The 18,533-nt window shown below is 39.7% G+C and overlaps 1 protein-coding gene across 3 annotated transcripts in view; it reads left to right on the forward strand.

Annotated features, from left to right (window-relative positions):
* Window positions 1–18,139, forward strand: part of lpin2 (lipin 2) — a 50,942-nt gene extending 32,803 nt beyond the window's left edge. For all 3 annotated transcript variants that reach the window (XM_017685899.2, XM_017685900.2, XM_017685898.2), the window contains exons 8-19: window positions 1–70; window positions 198–385; window positions 1,176–1,269; window positions 1,355–1,517; window positions 4,894–4,973; window positions 5,311–5,464; window positions 7,012–7,160; window positions 8,594–8,680; window positions 8,846–8,998; window positions 11,579–11,693; window positions 12,440–12,543; window positions 15,142–18,139. The exon at window positions 1–70 is cut by the window's left edge and continues 30 nt beyond it. In XM_017685899.2, the coding sequence (XP_017541388.1) occupies window positions 1–70; window positions 198–385; window positions 1,176–1,269; window positions 1,355–1,517; window positions 4,894–4,973; window positions 5,311–5,464; window positions 7,012–7,160; window positions 8,594–8,680; window positions 8,846–8,998; window positions 11,579–11,693; window positions 12,440–12,543; window positions 15,142–15,292 (1,508 nt within the window). In that variant the 3' untranslated portion in view covers window positions 15,293–18,139. The remainder of the gene's footprint in view (window positions 71–197; window positions 386–1,175; window positions 1,270–1,354; window positions 1,518–4,893; window positions 4,974–5,310; window positions 5,465–7,011; window positions 7,161–8,593; window positions 8,681–8,845; window positions 8,999–11,578; window positions 11,694–12,439; window positions 12,544–15,141) is intronic.
* Window positions 18,140–18,533: the final 394 nt, after the last annotated feature.

Here is an 18,533-nt window from a genome sequence, read left to right on the forward strand (position 1 = left end):
CTGAGGATATATACCTGGATGACCTGAATGTTCTTGAGCCTGATGTGGCTGCCCGCTACTTCCCCAAGAGGTACATAAAAAGTCTAATAATTTACAGTATGTGATTTTTCAAAGTGCCATTTTATGCCTTACTTTGATAGGGTTAGGGTTAGGTTGTTTGAGTTGAAGACTTTGACACTGTTTGTGTGTATGTGCAGTGACTCAGAGGCTGGCTCCAAGCACTGGATAGACTCAGGGTTGCGGTCAGGTTCTCAGTCCCCCCAGTCTGTGGGCAGTGCTGCAGCTGACAGTGGTACAGAATGCCTCTCTGACTCCACCTCTGACCTGCCTGATGTCACTCTCTCCTTGTGTGGAGGCCTCAGTGAGAATGCTGAGATATCCAAAGGTACTGAAACACATGACTGGCCTTTACAGATTCTAGAGTTTGTTGGTACTGGTATACTACAATGTATCATGGCAAAAATTTGAAACACATAAACTTATTAAAGGACTCCTTTCAAAAACAAAATTTCTTTACTTTTATGAAATAATACTTTACTATAGTATGTTAATATTGTTAATGTTAAAATTTCACTATTAACATTTTAAAACTTTAAGATATTTTACAAATTGAGGGAGGGGGGAAATAAAACACCAATTACAAAATGTGCCATGTTTTATTTTTTTACCCCCCAATATGTTAAACAGCAATTTTGCCTGATTGTGTGCCGAAATGTGTTCTCTGTATATGATTCTTTTTGTAGAAATTCAACAAAACATGTAATTTGAACTTTTTCATGCAGTTGCCTATGGAATCTAAGCTGCAAAACAGTTTTCAATTCATTGTTTTTCTGATGTCATGAAAGCTAAAACATTTACACCTGTTCTGCTTACAGCTGTTCAGCTCCACTCATTCACACTGAAGTTCTAGAGCTTTTCTTTTTGAGTGTGGAACAATACAGGGCAACCAATCAGAACAGAAATCTTTACGTATATCAGTTTTATAGTAACAAAAACGTATTATTATAAGTTATATAGAGTGATCATTGTCATGTAAAATAATTACAATTTTTTTTGGCACATAAACCCATGCAAATACTAATTGGACCTCAGGGATAAAATACAGTGGAAGAAAAATGTGAAATATGGTCCCTTTCATGGTTAACATGATGCATTTCTTTTTTTTCTCATTCTAGAAAAGTTCATGGAGCACATCATCACCTACCATGAATTTGCTGAAAATCCAGCCATTATAGACAATCCCAATTTGGTAGTGAAAATAGCAAATAGGTAAGGTATTCTTCAAGAAACATTTGCTACTACTAAATGTTATTTGATATTTACTCTTAATTTTAATATTTTTTTTCCCTCACAGGTACTACAACTGGACATTAGCTGCACCGTTAATTTTGAGCTTGCAGGCTTTCCAAAAGAATTTACCCAAAGCTACAGAGGAGGCCTGGGTTAAAGAGAGGATGCCCAAGAAGTCAGGCCGCTGGTGGTTCTGGCGGAAAAGAGCAGACAGCACCATCAAACAGGTAATACTGTTAATTAATATCATGTCTCATGACTGCTGTTTAAGTGTAACCTGCACAGCTTTCATTGATTTAATTACTTTTCTTTCCAACACAAAAGGGCTTGGTTTTCACAGTGTGTGTCCACTGAGATATTAAAAAGGCTTTGATCTCTTTGCATTCACTTGACCTCTTCTGTCTTAAAGCATCACTTAAGTAGTTGGATGTCATAAGTGGCAGCAATGCTTTTGTAATTACTGGATCAAAGGGATGAGCAATGTCTTTGTTAGCAGAGATCCACAGTCTTGGAAGTTCTTTTATTCTCTCTGAAGCTTCTTCAGTCACTCATACATCACCCTGTCTGACTCCTCCTCTCCTGCTGTCCTACAGACCAGTAATTGGGAGTCTGTAGCAATGTGAAGTTTTACAGACTCAGTAGAGCGGTGCTGACTGAAAGAAATGGTACAGGCAGCTCATTACTCCAGGGGCTTTCATCAATAACATGCTGAATGGCCCTCACTTGGACAATGACGAGCCAGTACAGTCCATGTAATCACTCGTTGGAGTCTTCTGTGATTTACAGTTGATGGATCATTTTACACTGGAGAATGACTCCATGTGCTAGCAGCAGCCAGCATGTTGAAAATGATATTTATTTTCCTACTAGAAATTTTATTGAATCTCTGACTTCAAATAATTTGTTTTTGCAGTTCTTTTCTTAACTTTCTTTTACCCCAAATGTTTTCCATCAGCTAAGATGTTTCTGAGGTTTAATACTTTAGTTTTGCACTGGAGATGTGGCGTACATATAGTTAACAAGTAATGGCCCCTCATGCCTTACCAATTAGCAATGTGAAAACTTACTGTGCAAACTCATAATACCCTTGCGTCTGACTTTGTCAATATAAAGAAATGATTCATTCAGCAAATAAAAAATAATTTAGTAGATGTACTTGATCAGCCAAGATGTATTGCTTTGTTCCATGGTTTTGCAGTGGAGTTACAAGACTAATGTAGCTAACAAGTAACGGAAGTCTACATTACCTGAAATCTGTTTGGGTGGCATAGACTTCTATTTTATTAGCCTTGAAGCTCCACTCTGTAATTTAAGAAGCAAACATTAGATACCTCGCATGTTCTGGTGGATCAACTACATTTGAGATGTTGTGAATTTTATTTTTGAGCCATTGCTCTAAGGCTTGCTTATGTGGTCACTAGAACCCGACCAATACAGGATTTTTAAGACCAATACCAATTTCAATATTTGAGGATTTAAAGATTTTATATTATTGTCTGGTATTTTTTTTTCTTTCAATTTAGGCAGAATAAGGTAAACACTAATTTACCCATCATTAATGTTATTTTTCCACATCGATGAACATAGCGTTAGCTAGCTTTATGGGTAGCCTAATTAAGCAATGAACAGCATGATAAGCTACCGAATGAAAGAGAGAATTTTTAGAAGTGACTAGCTAGGGAAAAAAGAGAGGACTGTTATTTGTTTATTCATTAGAACTGACACACTGTTTCATAAATGAATGCACGATCAAGTTTGTCAACAGCTTAACCTACACCACTGAACCACCATACTGTTAAATGTGCTAACTGTGATGCCTGACATTACTGGTGTTCTAACAATTTGTTCTACCTAATCGAGTCTTCCTATTGAGCATATGCATATCATTAGTATAGCATAGTAACTTTTTAATTGTAATTCATTACAGACCCAGCTTAATATTACTACTTACCCTGCTGATAAGGTGATTTAGGTCAAACATCTTTTAATGCTGGTGACATTTTCTGATCAGGGCATTTGTCGGCTTCTTGTTCAAATTTTCCAGTTCCACCTTAAATTGTGCAGCACATGACTGCTTACGTGACTGCTCCATCATGTAAGGTGGAACAAAAAGTTTAAGATGCTGGTGAATAAGAAGCTGACTTCAACTTTGTAGTCTTAACCCTGGCAGGATTTTTTGATAAGGTGATTAAAGATATCAAAATATCCTACCAAGGAAGTTTTATTTACATAGCTACCTTAAAAAATACTTGCTATGGTAGGATATTTCAACAAGGTTGTGCACAACCTGAAGCAAAAGGGGACATGGCTGATATGAATGTTGCCAGGCTTATTTAGGCTAAGAGGAGAAGTCATGAGGATATTTTATTTTATATTTAATTTGACCATGAATCCAGATTATCTCTGTTGTGGAGCACTAGACTCTGCTTGCATCATCTGATTCTGATTTGTGGCATTTCAAAAATGTGTGTTGCTAACAGGTAAGTTGCAAAGTGCCCTGTGACGGGCAAAATGTGCAATGACGATGTGCAGAACATAGTTAAAAGAGCTGTCATTTGCCTGATTGTTATAAACACCTATGACAGTTTATCTACAATAGACCACTGTAGTCCTGTGTCATTTTATAGTCCTCGTTATGCCCATATTAGGATCTCCAAGTCTCAGCTCCATTTCTCTATGGCCAGAATGACTAAGGTTCCATCACACCCTGTGTTGAATAAAAATGCGATAGAGGCGATTTTTCGAAAACGTTATTCATTCTGGCTGTAGAGAAATGGAGCTTAGACCTGGGGTTCCTAACATGGGTATAACAGCATGGAGCCAGCTACAAAATGACGGTTACAGTGGTCTTTTAGCTCATATTGAATGATGATTATCGTTATCTTTAAATTAGTATCAGTGATCTTGAAGCCTGAATTTATCAGTATGTGTGTCACGTTTGATAGACATCAACTCAGTTTAATATTTTATTCATGCAGAGTGCACATTGAAAACTGGTGTCGTGTAACCTAGTATTTGTTAAATGGGCCACATCCTGCATTTTATTTGTATAATTTTTCCTGAGGTCCACTTACAAATTTTTTTTTATGTAAAAGGTTTTATGTACCAGAAGTACTCATTATTCAACTTTGTGCAAGTTGGCTACCTTGTATTGTGTTTTACTTGAAAAGCAGTCTGCGTTGAAACGTTCCCTGTAACTAATAATATGTTGGGCAAAACTGCTGTTGGTTGAACAGGCAGATATGTTGGTTTTTGTGACATCACAAACACTAAATTCAAAGCAGGTTGTTTTTGACAGTTAATGTCCATTTATTACCTGTGGAGTACTCAGTACACAGTCTGGACGGTGGAGTGAACAGTACATTTTGAAACTTCAAAAAAGCTAGGAAAATTTTAATTAACCATGAGATGGATCCTTTAAATAGACAACCCTCTGAGCTTCAGTGTAGCAAAACTCCTACACTGATCCTGTTGTCCTGCCTATCTGCATTTGGTGGGAAATTGCATAAAATGTGTATTTAAAGTATTACTGTTATGTGTCTCTTACTAATTACTTGATAGGGAAGTAAGTTTGTTTTCTCTTTTGTTGGTTTTGTTCTGCAGTCTGAGAGCATAGGAAAGCTGGAGTTAAAAGATGATGATGATGGTGGCTCCTCCCACTCCCTGGAAAGCCACTCCCTCAAGTGAGTTATCACATTTCACTGGCTGTGTGAGCAGAGGTGCAGGTTCTGAGAAATGCCTGCTAACCTAATGTAAATTGAAACTTGAATGAACTGTACACAGGTTTACAGTGAAACAAAACCACTTATACCACTGTATTGTTGTCTGAGTTAAATCAACCTTCTGTAGAATCTTGGTTACTGACTAAACCTTTTCCTTAGTTTGCCTACCAAACTGTATTTGGCCTGTTAGAGTTGAATGAGTTTAACTTGGTTTCAGAGGTGTTTTGTTCATCTAAATGAGAATCTGGGGATTGGAGATAAATGTAGGCCACTGACTAGGTGCTCTCTGTGTACTTAGAGTGGAGTCCAGAGATTCGTCCAGTGATGAGGAGGGGAAGGAGGTGAGTGCAGCTGCTGCCTCTCTGGAGTGCTCGGAGTCCCAGCCTCAGCCACAGCCCCAGCCCAGCACACACTCCTACCGCAAGTCCCTGCGTCTGTCTTCCGACCAGATTGTGAGTCTAATTCACTCACTTCCGTGTTAATGTCATATATTTATACGCTTTTCAGGAAGAAAGCCCATGTGCTGTAGTCTGTGTTTCCAAGTAAAGTTGTGTCAAAATGCCTTTTAGTCTTTGTTAATCTATATATTTCCTGCCTCTACAGGAGTCTAGAGAGAAATCAGATCTTCATCTAATCCCCTATTAGAGGCTGTTCTGTGTTAGTGATACCATATGCTTTCAGTACCACTGTTTAAGGGCAAACCCTTTCTGAAGCAGCAGCGTAATATGATTTATTTTGCTGTTGGAGCGCCACCTCCTGGTTTCAAAGCTGAAAAAAATGCAGTTGGAGGAACAGCATTTTGCAATGAGTGTTCTCAGGCTTTTTTAGAAGTTTCAATAAAATGTTAATGAAGTGGACTCTAAATTCTAAAATATCATCAGTTCATAACATTCCACTCTGGACCATAGCTGTGTGTCCCAGCTCTGCTTTGCAAGTACATAAACAATATACATTATGCAATATGCATCATGATATTACATTTTTCTGTGGTTTGAAAAGTTGGAACAGACAAAAAGAGCCACTAAAATAAATACTACCAAAAGCTGTAAATACATTTAATTGTATTTGTACCATCAGTACCATTTTGTTACATTGCACATATTGCACTACACTGAATTTGTTTAAACGGGACCAATTACAGTCTCTTTGTTACGAAAAATGTAGTTGTTTAGTGTTCTTTAAGTACTGATTTATATTCTATTATGCCTAGAAAAGCGTGTTGTGACCTTATTTATCATGACAATTATAAATACTGCTCATATCTAATCAGGATCGGGATACACTAACCCATAGAGCTAGTCAGGACCGCTTTGCTCTATGCACTGTGCACTTTTAGTGGTACAATTTTGAATGTTTGGCACATTAACATTTATAAAATGTCAGCGGCAGTGAAACTGAACAGTTAGTTTATTCAAGTATTCAGTTGCTCACTGAATTTGTCTAATTGTTCTACATTTTGTCTGGTATAAGAAGAGGTGTATGAAAAATCAAACACACATCTTCACTATTATTTTGTTTGCTGTTATTAGCAGCAGCTCATATTGCAGAAATGAAACAAGTGTCTGTGAAGAGTCAGGCGCTAAAACAGGCAGATCATGCAGGCTTTACAGCATTGACAGCAGTTAGAAGAAGAGAAAGGTACACTGGTATAATGTTGAATACGTTTGGTGGCAGACCACACAAGTGTGGATTCCAACCAATTTCACTTTCAAATGTTATGACTTAGTTGTTACCAACCCACTACAAACTACTGCTTTCACCTGAATCTGGACCTGCGGACCACTAGAAAGTGCCTTGCAGCCCACTTGTGGTTTGTGGTCCAGTAGTTGAGAAACCCTGTTATAGACCATGCTTATATTTCTGCTACACTAGGTCCATCTTTGTATACATTCCATGTAATGCTAATGATGGTTTATATTACACATACCTGGTCTGACATTGAGTTATAATGTAAGATTGTAGTGAATCTGTGATGTAATGATTTCCCTGCATCTCACAGGCCAGCTTAAAACTGAAGGAGGGGCCTAATGATGTTACGTTCAGCATCACCACACAATATCAGGGCACATGCCGCTGTGACGGCACCATCTACCTGTGGAACTGGGATGACAAAGTCATCATCTCGGACATTGATGGCACCATCACAAAGTATGTATTTCCAATAATTCAATGCTTCTTTTCTCCTTCGGGTTGTAGTGTTTCAGAGCATCTATGCCCAGGCATGACAGAGCACTATCAACATTGTCCGAGGATATGAACGGAGAATCACGATTGTGTATGGTTTAATGCTGTAGCTGGCGCAGCCTTGTGGTTGTGGTGTTCTAACCATGACAGCGCTGTAGTACAAACACTTGAAAGCCACATTTCAGGAATAAAGTGGTTGCAGTATCTCCTGATTAGGGCTTTAAAGTGTTCAAGCCTGTTTAAACCTTTTGTTAACACATGTCTTGTGGCTTGGTCATATCTGAATAAACCTTTGCCAGATTCTGTGTACATTTTTCACTAAAATGCATCCCCAGTGTGACCAGGCGAGATCCAGTTATACTTTTCCCATGTAAAAAGCATGTCAACACATCAGTTACTACATGAGTGAATAAGCTTGGCCTAACCACCAGGCCCTTTGTATGTGGAATCTTTATTAGGACCACTATCACTTTAGCACAGTTAGCCCTTTCTGAATGTTTCTTTAATGAAAAGAAAACCCGTTTGGCTTGTAGAAATGTGCAGTAACCATTTGCTGCTCACTAACAGCTTGCTCACTATTGCCAATGACGAGCAGTAATGAGTCCACACTAGATTTATCTGTCAAGGCAAAGACAACCTCAGAGTCTTAAACCAGTATAAAAGGGTCTGTGCAGCCGAATAACAATCCTCTAACGATTGTAACATCACATGGCAATTTCTTATCATGGCCCTCTCTAGCATGGCTTCTACTTTAACAAAAAGAAACTGTTTAAGGAAAACTGTCTTTTCGAATGGTGCTCTGAGTTTGATGTGTACATGGCACTAATATTAGCTGGCCACCAGTCTGTCTGTCTTTGACTTTTAATTACCGCAAAGGCAGCCATAATGTCGGAGCGTCTATGCAAACGGACGTCCTCCGCCTCCGGACTCCTGCTCTCAGGGACCTGTGGGTGGGCAACATCAAAAAAAAAAAAAACTTGACTGGCGCTTATTATTTCTGTGAGCAACACGCCTGACGAGCCTCTCTGGCGGCCATGGTGCTGGGCGTTTGGCTGTTGGGTGTGAGCAGAGGCCCCCAGCTTGGACCGGGAGGAGGATGTCACCATAATGAGCCAATTTAAATCCACCTCTCCCTCACTGCCACCCAGCCTGTGCGGCAGATAAAACACTAAAAACAGGGAGAGGGTCCTCATTAGCAGACAACATGGTTTGAGCTTCGCCCAAACGGTGGAAGATTTCACTGCTCCCCCCCACCCCCCCCCCCTCAACTCAAGTTAATTTAAGAAAAAAGCCTGCACTTTTCTATCTAAATTTAGTACCAGAGTTGAAAAAGGGCTCCTGCACCTACACACCATGATGAATCTCTTTTGTATGTGTGTCTGTGTTTGTGCTTCCAGATCGGACGTGTTTGGGCAGATCCTGCCTCAGCTGGGGAAAGACTGGACACATCAGGGCATTGCCAAGCTCTATCACTCTGTGGCTGAGTGAGTCCATCACAGCTACTTCATCTAATTATACTTGGTCATATGACCTGCATAGCAGTTACCTGCTTAGCAGATACCCCTTGACAAGGCTGCGCAAAGTCATTTCAATGGTTGTCTACTGTAGCTAGAGCAGAATTTTGACAGCTCTAATTCTACTTTTTGCAGGAATGGCTATAAGTTCCTGTACTGTTCGGCGAGGGCCATTGGAATGGCTGATATGACTCGGGGCTATCTGCAGTGGGTGAATGATGGTGGCACCATTTTGCCCCGCGGGCCCCTCATGCTTTCTCCCAGCAGCCTCTTCTCTGCATTTCACAGGTACTCAAATAAAAAAAAAAAAAAAAACTAGACGTGTTGAAATGAAGTGCTAATAGTAGCTGTGCTGCAGGCAAGTTGATATTCCTGATGAATCCCAGTATTCAAAACGGTGAATAAAACCTTTAGCCTGAATGAGTATATTCTAAACAGATGAACCATGTTCCTAATGTTTCGGAATGCTTTTTATACCTTATTTATATTTTTATTACTTTTGGCTAGATAGGATAAGGTCCTCCTCAGGTATCTCAGAGCTCTTGTACCTACCTAAACACATGTTCTGTGGACACTGGAGGTTTGCCTTTTAAGTCACGCTAAATGATGAAATATTCTTTAGTTGGGAAGAACAACTTCTTAACCTTAATTAGACACTTCCAAACCATTTTACAGGTTTGTGCCAACCATTTAGAAGTTCACTTATATCGCAAGCAAAACCATTGATGCTGCAGATAAAATATTTCTAATATCAAGCTGTTATTCTGTAGTTTTAAAAAAATTGTAGAAAGCTCTAAAACTACAGAAATGTTCAAAGAACAGAACTGTAGATGTTTCCATAAGAAATGTAAAAGCTGTATAACATCAAGTACGAACCCATAATAAATAATACAGGATGCTCCAAATTGGAAAAGCTGTGACCTTATCTTACACACACACACACACACACACATACATACACACATACACACATACATACATACATACATACATACATACATATATATATACATATACTGCTCAAAAAAAATAAAGGGAACACTTAAACAACACAATATAACCCCAAGTAAGTCAAACTTCTTTGAAATCAAACTGTCCACTTAGGAAGCAACACTGATTGACAATCAATTTCACAGCTGTTGTGCAAATGGAATAGACAACAGGTGGAAATTATTAGCAATTAGCAAGACACACTCAATAAAGGAGTGGTTCTGCAGGTGGGGACCACAGACCACTTCTCAGTACCTTTCTGCTTTCTGGCTGATGTTTTGGTCACTTTTGAATGTTGGTGGTGCTTTCACACTCGTGGTAGCATGAGACGGACTCTACAACCCACACAAGTGGCTCAGGTAGTGCAGCTCATCCAGGATGGCACATCAATGTGAGCTGTGGCAAGAAGGTTTGCTGTGTCTGTCAGCGTAGTGTCCAGAGGCTGGAGGCGCTACCAGGAGATAGGCCAGTACACCAGGAGACGTGGAGTAGGCCGTAGGAGGGCAACAACCCAGCAGCAGGACCGCGACCTCCGCCTTTGTGCAAGGAGGAACAGGAGGAGCACTGCCAGAGCCCTGCAAAATGACCTCCAGCAGGCCACAAATGTGCATGTGTCTGCACAAACGGTTAGAAACTGACTCCATGAGGATGGTATGAGGGCCCGACGTCCACAGATGGGGGTTGTGCTCACAGCCCAACACCATGCAGGACGCTTGGCTTTTGCCAGAGAACACCAGGATTGGCAAATCCGCCACTGGCGCCCTGTGCTCGTCACCGATGAAAGCAGGTTCACACTGAGCACATGTGACAGACGTGACAGAGTCTGGAGACGCCATGGAGAGCGATCTGCTGCCTGCAACCTCCTTCAGCATGACCGGTTTGGCAGTGGGTCAGTAATGGTGTGGGGTGGCATTTCTTTGGAGCCCTCCATGTGCTCGCCAGAGGTAGCCTGACTGCCATTAGGTACCGAGATGAGATCCTCAGACCCCTTGTGAGACCATATGCTGGTGCGGTTGGCCCTGGGTTCCTCCTAATGCAGGACAATGGTGGACCTCATGTGGCTGGAGTGGGTCAGCAGTTCCTGCAAGATGAAGGCATTGAAGCTATGGACTGGCCCGCCTGTTCCCCAGACCTGAATCCGATTGAGCACATCTGGGACATCATGTCTCGCTCCATCCACCAACCATCTGTGTTGCACCACAGACTGTCCAGGAGTTGGCGGATGCTTTAGTCCAGGTCTGGGAGGAGATCCCTCAGGAGACCATCTGCCACCTCATCAGGAGCATGCCCAGGCGTTGTAGGGAGGTCATACAGGCACGTGGAGGCCACACACAATACTGAGCCTCATTCTGACTTGTTTTAAGGACATTACATCAAAGTTGGATCAGCCTGTCGTGTGTTTTTCTACTTTAATTTTGTGTGTGACTCCAAATCCAGGCCAGGTTAATAAATTTGATTTCCATTGATGATTTTTGTGTGATTTTGTTGTCAGCACATTCAACTTTGTACAGAACAAAGTATTCAGTGAGAATATTTCATTCATTCAGATTCACACACATTCAGAATTTTTTAGCAGTGTGTAATATATATATATATATACACACACACACACACACACACACACACACACACACACACACACACACACACACACATTTTATTTATTTTTTTTTTTACTGTCAACTCCTTGTTCCCAAAATGCTTCACATTCTTAATAAACCATAATTTTTGGTGTCTTCCTTATTATGTTTCAATCTGTAAAATTTATTGAATTAAATTTGATATTAATAATTTTTAAACACTGATTTCAGAAAGTTTTATTATGCCATGCTTAAAGCTTCCTAATAATTGTAACTTCACGTTTTCTTGTTTTTACAGAGAAGTGATTGAGAAAAAGCCGGAGATTTTCAAGATTGAATGCCTTACTGATATCAAGAACCTGTTCTATCCCAACAAACACCCGTTTTATGCTGCGTTTGGAAACAGAACCAATGTAAGTTGGCATGTGGTCAAGCATGTGCAGTGATATCTCTTTATATTTAAAATGTGAGCTAATCTCACCTGTGGGCTGAAAGTACAATGTGTGGCTTCATGGTTGAGCCAGTATTCCTTCAAATAAAGACTCACTTAAGGTGGATGTTGTGGGTGGGCTGTGTTTTAAATAATAACATTACCAAATAAAATTCTGATAGTTCAGATTAATTAAATATAGTTATGCTTTCATCTACATTGTTGTTTTTTTTTTTTTTTTTTTTTTCTCTTGCGCATTTGTAAAAACAATTTGTCAAGTAAAATGGGCATATTTCACTATTGCAATGGTTCTTTGTGGATGACTACTCCACAAGTACAGTGCATGTATTAGCCTGCAGGGGGCATAATGCTCAGCTCACATGGTGGCAATTAGTGCAAGCTTTTGCCAGATTCAATTCCAGTATTGTCAAGTGATTGAAGATACACTTTCTCATGCACATTGCAGACTTTATAATAAAGTAGACAGTACTATCCAGTCAGCTGTCATGTAAAAAAACTGCTCTGGCTGGGTGGATCTTCTGTCCTAAGCTGCTGGCTTTATGTACAGACATGATCACATCTATTTCGTAAGCACTGAGCATCATTGCTGTTGTCAGAAAATCTTATCCACACAAATAGGAAATTTTTGTGTCATGCTTGTATACTTGGTGGAAAGGAGTACAGGAATTTTCCATATCATGTGGTGTAATTCTGGCTTTCTTTTTGTAGGATGTGTTTGCCTATAAGGAGGTTGGAGTGCCTGTCTGCCGAATTTTCACAGTAAACCCCAAAGGAGAGCTGATTCAGGAGCAGACCAAGGGCAACAAGTCCTCGTAAGCACATTCTCTTTATACAGATGTGATGGGTGCTAATGTTGCTGCAGGTCTTGTTGACTGTGGGTTTTTAGATAACATTTAAGCTTTTTCTTTCCTTTTCTTACTTTTTTTTTTTTGTTTTATCTAACTTGTGAAGTTGCTGTCACAGTATACATGTGCAGTTGGTGACTCATTGTAAAACTGGCCCAAACTGGCAACTGGTGTGGGGCTGGAAAATTGGTGAGAGGGAAAAAATGGTTTTGGTGCATTTTAGCTAGTTAGTAGTAATTGTAGTAGTATAAATAAAATAAAAGTAGTTGATTGTGGCTAGCAATATTGTGGTGAGAACGATAAACCGTCTGACTTGGTTTCTAGGAAGCTAGCTAATGTACCAAGCATAAACAGTAGAACCATAAGTATGTGAACATCACACAGTGAACATCACACACGAGATTGTTAGACATCAAAGATTCCACAAGATTTTTGAGTGTGTCTGTGGAAGTTTTTGCCCAGTCAGTCAGAAAAGCATTTGTGAGGTGAGCTACTGGTTTTGGATGAGTTCCAGTTCATCTCAGAGGTGTTCAGTGGGGTTGATGTCAGGGCACTGTGCACGCCACTGGAGTTCCTCGAGACCAAACTCAGCAAACCATGATTTTGTTTTTTAGATGTAACTTTGTGCACAGGCTCAGAGTCCTGCTGGAGCAGAAAAGGGCCCTCCGAAAACTCCTGCCTCAAAGATGGAAACATAATTTTATGATTTTTTTTTTTGTATGCTGTAACATTAACATGAACCATTACTGGATCTGAAGGGCCTAACCCAAACTATGTGAAATGGCCACAAACCATAATCCCTCCTCCACCAAACCTTTGTGTTGGTACTACGCATTCTGGTATGTAGCATTCTATTGGCATCCATCACACACAGATTGTCCATCAGACTGCCAGAGTGTGAAGCATAATTTTTGTCACTTTAAAGAAAATGTTTCCACTGCTCCAGAATAGTTTCCACTTCTCCTGCCAGTACTGGCATGGTGCAGAGTGAACTTATGCTTGTGTACAGCTGCAAACCCATATCATGAAGCCAATTCCTGTAACAAAGCAGTGGAATGCGTTACAGTTTAAAATCTTGTCATCACATTACAGCTACTGACTTAGTAAGAGTTACATTACTTAAGAATATGAGCAGTGCAGTGTGTGAACAGGAAGCACCAGCAGCATAAACTCAGCAGCAATCTGCCAAAGCATCTAAAAAAAAAAAAAAAACAACAGTCTGCCAGAGCATCTAATCATGCTAATACGAAACTGGTGGATAGAGATCTCTGTCCTGTAGAAGAGAGTGACCCCACCTCCTCTAAACAGACCAGACTTGATTTTCATTCAGGGGCTCTTTAACCTTTGCAATTTATTCTTTAAGATTTTATTATGAGTCAGCACTTTTATAGATTTTCAAACAGCGTCAGGTGTTCGTAATTGTAATCAACATTGGCTGAATGTGTCTTGCTTAAAGGCAATGATAGTGACACACTTTAAATGATGTTTACTTCCTTTCTGAATAAATGACTGAAAAGTCTAACCAACTTCCCTTGTTGGTCTAGATGTGTTGGGGTTAAAGAGAGAAATGTAGAAGTGAAGTAATAAGTAGTATAATTACTTTTTGTGAACAAAATAATACAATACTAATGGAAATAGTGATTATAAAATAATGAGTAATTTGTCATGAAAATAATTAATCATTACATTTGTCTGTACATGCTATACAAAACATTGCTCATTCACAGGATGAAGCAGCCAAACAGTATTAGTGATGTCACAGCCATCTGTGTCATCCTAGTAGGGAAAGCATTACATTCTCATGAAGGTAAAAGTCATTGTTCATTTGGTGGCAGTTTTTATTGTCAGAAAGGGGCAAGCTTGATGAGGTTTGCATTAACAGTAGACTACTGACACCTGCTTCTTTGACACTGGATGGTTGAGTGGTACAGATTTAAAGAATGTATGAAGCTGTCTGAACATTGTGAACAGGAGAGAAATGATGTGACCTGAGCTGTAAATAAAATAAAAACCGGTGGTGTTGCTTTAGTTAATTAACATGAGCAGATGAGCCAGTGAACTGTATGGAACAGCTGCAGGGTTCTGTAGTGTTTGGTTGATTAGTGTGCTTTGATGCTTTTTCACACTAATCATTAGTCATTGGACACTGAAGTAATTAACCGCTGCCATGTCGGTTACTTGCATAACACTTACCTGCCCATTACCTGCCCATTTACCTGACCTTTAACTTGAGGTCTTGTAAAATAGATCTCTGGCCCGAAGGCTGTTTAAATGACTTTGTTGCAAAACACATTATAGATCACAATTTTCCTTTTTTCCTATACAAGAAAAATCACTACTACATTATGGCTACTACCACCATTATTTGAGAAATGTACATTTTTCATTATGTCAGCTGTTATTCTTTTAAAAATCATTGCTGTATACAAAAATGTTTCAAATAGATATACAGCATTTTGGAATGGATCTCCATGAGAATTTGGCCCCAAATCAAATCTATTTTGTGACCTCACTGGTAGAATGGATCTGAATGTGTGCTCTGTCCTCTCGCTGTTTTCTGTGCAGGTACAGCCGTCTTAGTGAGCTGGTGGAGCATGTGTTCCCTCTGCTTAGTAAGGAACAGAGCTCAGCATTCAGCTTCCCTGAGTTCAGCTCCTTCTGTTTCTGGAGACAGCCCATTCCCGAGATAAACCCCGATGACCTGCTCGAAGGCTGATCACACGCTCCCGATTCCACCCATCTGTGATTTCCCACCCGAAGACTTGCCCAAACAAACCAGACACCCCTGACATTTACATGATTATCTTGTTTCTTTAGGTCAGATCCTATCAATGTGCTATGAAGACCCAACTACTTACAGTTGCCACGTAGTCATACTTCTTTCTTTGACCAATAGCGATCTGTTCTATTCTGAACGTCTGTACAGGATACTTGTCCAAACCACGCCTTCTTATCCCAGCCAGGACAACATGTGAACTACAAGAGCACCTCAGGTGGTCATGTTGAATTTTGTGGGAGAGGTGAGGTTGCACTTTTACCACAGTGTCACATCAGGGATAAAGCCTTAGCCTGCCTGGCCACTTGGAAACTGGAGTAACCGGCCACTCATCTGGCTCTTTGGTATGTAATAGATGTTCTCGCTTCTTCTAATCTGTATGATTGTTTAGCTGCTAAGCTGCAGGCCACTCCAGTCCTGGTGTAGGTATTTATCCCTCCTGTGGTGGTCCAGTGTAGGCTTGTGTTTATAGTCCTGTGGCCCAGATGGATACTGGTCACAGAGTGGGTGCATTGATAACAGAATAGATTGGGGGGGGGGGGTGAAATATGGCATGTGGTTGAAAGGTGGGATGACATGTGGGATCACAGATATTTAAATTACTAATTTATTTTGTTCTTTAATAACAAATCATGTAAGCGCAAGATAATTATTGGAATTGTTAATGTGCACTGCCTCTAACATGGTGAGTGAATGCCTGGCTGAATATGCATTGTTGGATGATGAGGTATAAGCAGAGACACTCTGTTGGATGCTGCTGGTGATTAGAGCACTGATCAGACCGGTGCTGCTGAGGTCGTTATTATTTTTTTTTCATTTACCCTGCCGCTGCTTCAGCCTGAGGGTGTGCTCAGGCTTTTAGCTCCAGCCAAAGGCCAGTGGAAAGGCACAGTGCACTGAGGAAGGCTTGTGTTTGTTTTCCAGGTGTTTTCCACTCGTTAATATTTTCATTGTCTGGCTGCTTCACGATGCCTTACTTGATCGCACTTTGAGCAGCAAAGAGAGCACCGCAGATCGACTTGCACTTAAGTGGCGAAAGAACTACCGTATTGCTGGATACTATTCAGCAGACTTTTGAGGGTTTATTTAAGTGCTTATTTTTCACAAGCTTACAGCTACAGTCAGTACATTTTAAAGCAAAAGTCAGAGACCACCCTCATTTATTTATCGACAAAACCGCTATTAAGTACAAATCAATAATTTTAGAAAATATAAATTCAAAGAAAAATAAGTGGAAACAACTGGAGTTTCTGAAATTGAGTTTTATTACAAGACATGGAAATTGAGAAAATAGGACTCAAAACAACTGTAGACCAAAATCCACTCTCCTTCCACTGTGATTAGAACATTCAGTGCTAAGAAAAGATGTGTAGCTGTCAAGAAGCTGTTACCGAGACATTGTTTGTGAATGGTAGTGGTAATAAAGTAAGAGAGGACACACAAAATACTGCAGAATTTTAAATTATATTTAGTTCTTTTGTCTTCTGTGTACTTTTCTGTTAAAAATGTTTTTTTCCCCCCAGAAACTGAAAAAAAGAAACTTTTTGGCCATTTTGACAGGGAATTAAATAAACAAGGGGGATCTCTGAGTTTTGTACACTAGTCTGTGTATTAAGTATAATAGACATGGAATACTTCGACCAGGACCATATTGATTTCCAAGAAGAGTCCTGATTGTAGCTTTAACCTCACTAGGATATGTATTAAGCTACATTTAGGTATAATGTATATATGTTGATTAGCAAGATGCCAGTAGGGGTATCATACTCTTGGTTCTTGCCTCTGATTTTGGTGGACTTTGAAGAAACCTAATGCAGCCTTTTCCACCATTCAGGTCATCAGGTGCTAGGAGGATTAATAGGAAAACCTAATAAAATAAGCTTTAGCTTATCATGCTGCTTTGTGCTGAAGATGACAGCCTGTGGGTCCGTTAAAAATAATACCATTATAATGGTGACTGTTGCAGTGCATTGAAGAACAGAAGCAGATTGCAGCTATTTTGCACGAGGGGGATCAAATCTCAAGTTTTAGACAGTTGTTAGACTGAACTCCCTCTGTGGCCGACTGAAGGAGCATAACCCTAACACGAACACTTAATAAGCAAAAGCTGGTCTTTGTTGTGGCCTAACACAAGCTGTCTATTTAGCTGTTCTGCTTTGGCCAAGTCTCTCTAGGTTCAGACGTAGCTATTTTAGAGAACCATGTGTTAAACTGAAGTAGGCATGAACACAAACTTGAAGCACAGTAGTTATAATAATTTATTCACATTAGAATATTCTTGAGTTAATCATTTAATTATTTGAGGGGAAAAAAGTGGGCATTCCATGGTTGTTCGATTTGTTTTTTGCGTGTTTCGTCTGTGGTTATGATGTGTAGAAGTGAAATCCGTCTGTTAATGATTAACAAAGCGATCCCATTCTTTCTATGAAAGTAAAACTTCTTTGTGTGAGATGAGCACACTCATCTTGTATGAACCTGAGATTTATTTGAAAAAAGAAAAGGAAAAAAAAAATGCCATTCTTTTGAACCTGTTGTGAATGCTGAACATTTATTCTTCATTCTTCTCTCGCTTTGATGCCCTGTTTTATATGCTTTTATTTCTTGACGTATGCTCTTCGTGGGAAAGTGTGCGTGTCTCAGTTTCTCTTGGTTTTGATGTTTGAACCTTACTGTGTCTGATCACCTTAAACACCTTTAAGTGTACACTTGCTGTATGGATTTATTAAAACTATTGTTTTGGAAAATGTTTATGAAACAAAAACCTATTAAAATAGCATTTACTACAAACGTCTGTTGCAAACTGATTTTCTCTCAAACAATTTCACTGATGTTTTCAAAATTTCTGCATGATTAAATGATCAAGATGTTTTGGTTTGATGTGAACTGCTTTGTTCAAAACTTACCGAGTTAGAATTGTTCACAGTGGTGGTGATGGGAACCAGTTTAATTATTAAACTTTAATACTTCTAAAAGCTAGCTAACTTCCAAAAAGCCATTTTACATAAAAGGTTGATACATTGCCCGGCCCCTGAGACATCTGTGGGGTCTCCATCCATCTCTTTTTTGTGAATTTTAAAAATGGGCATTAAATCAGGGATTGAAAAACAACAATAACAAAAAACTAAAGTCCACTTGGATGAGGTAGAGAAGATGAATGATTTTGTCCTTATGTTTATGTATC

The sequence above is a fragment of the Pygocentrus nattereri genome, chromosome 2, assembly GCF_015220715.1.
Source record: "Pygocentrus nattereri isolate fPygNat1 chromosome 2, fPygNat1.pri, whole genome shotgun sequence".
NCBI lineage: Eukaryota > Metazoa > Chordata > Actinopteri > Characiformes > Serrasalmidae > Pygocentrus > Pygocentrus nattereri.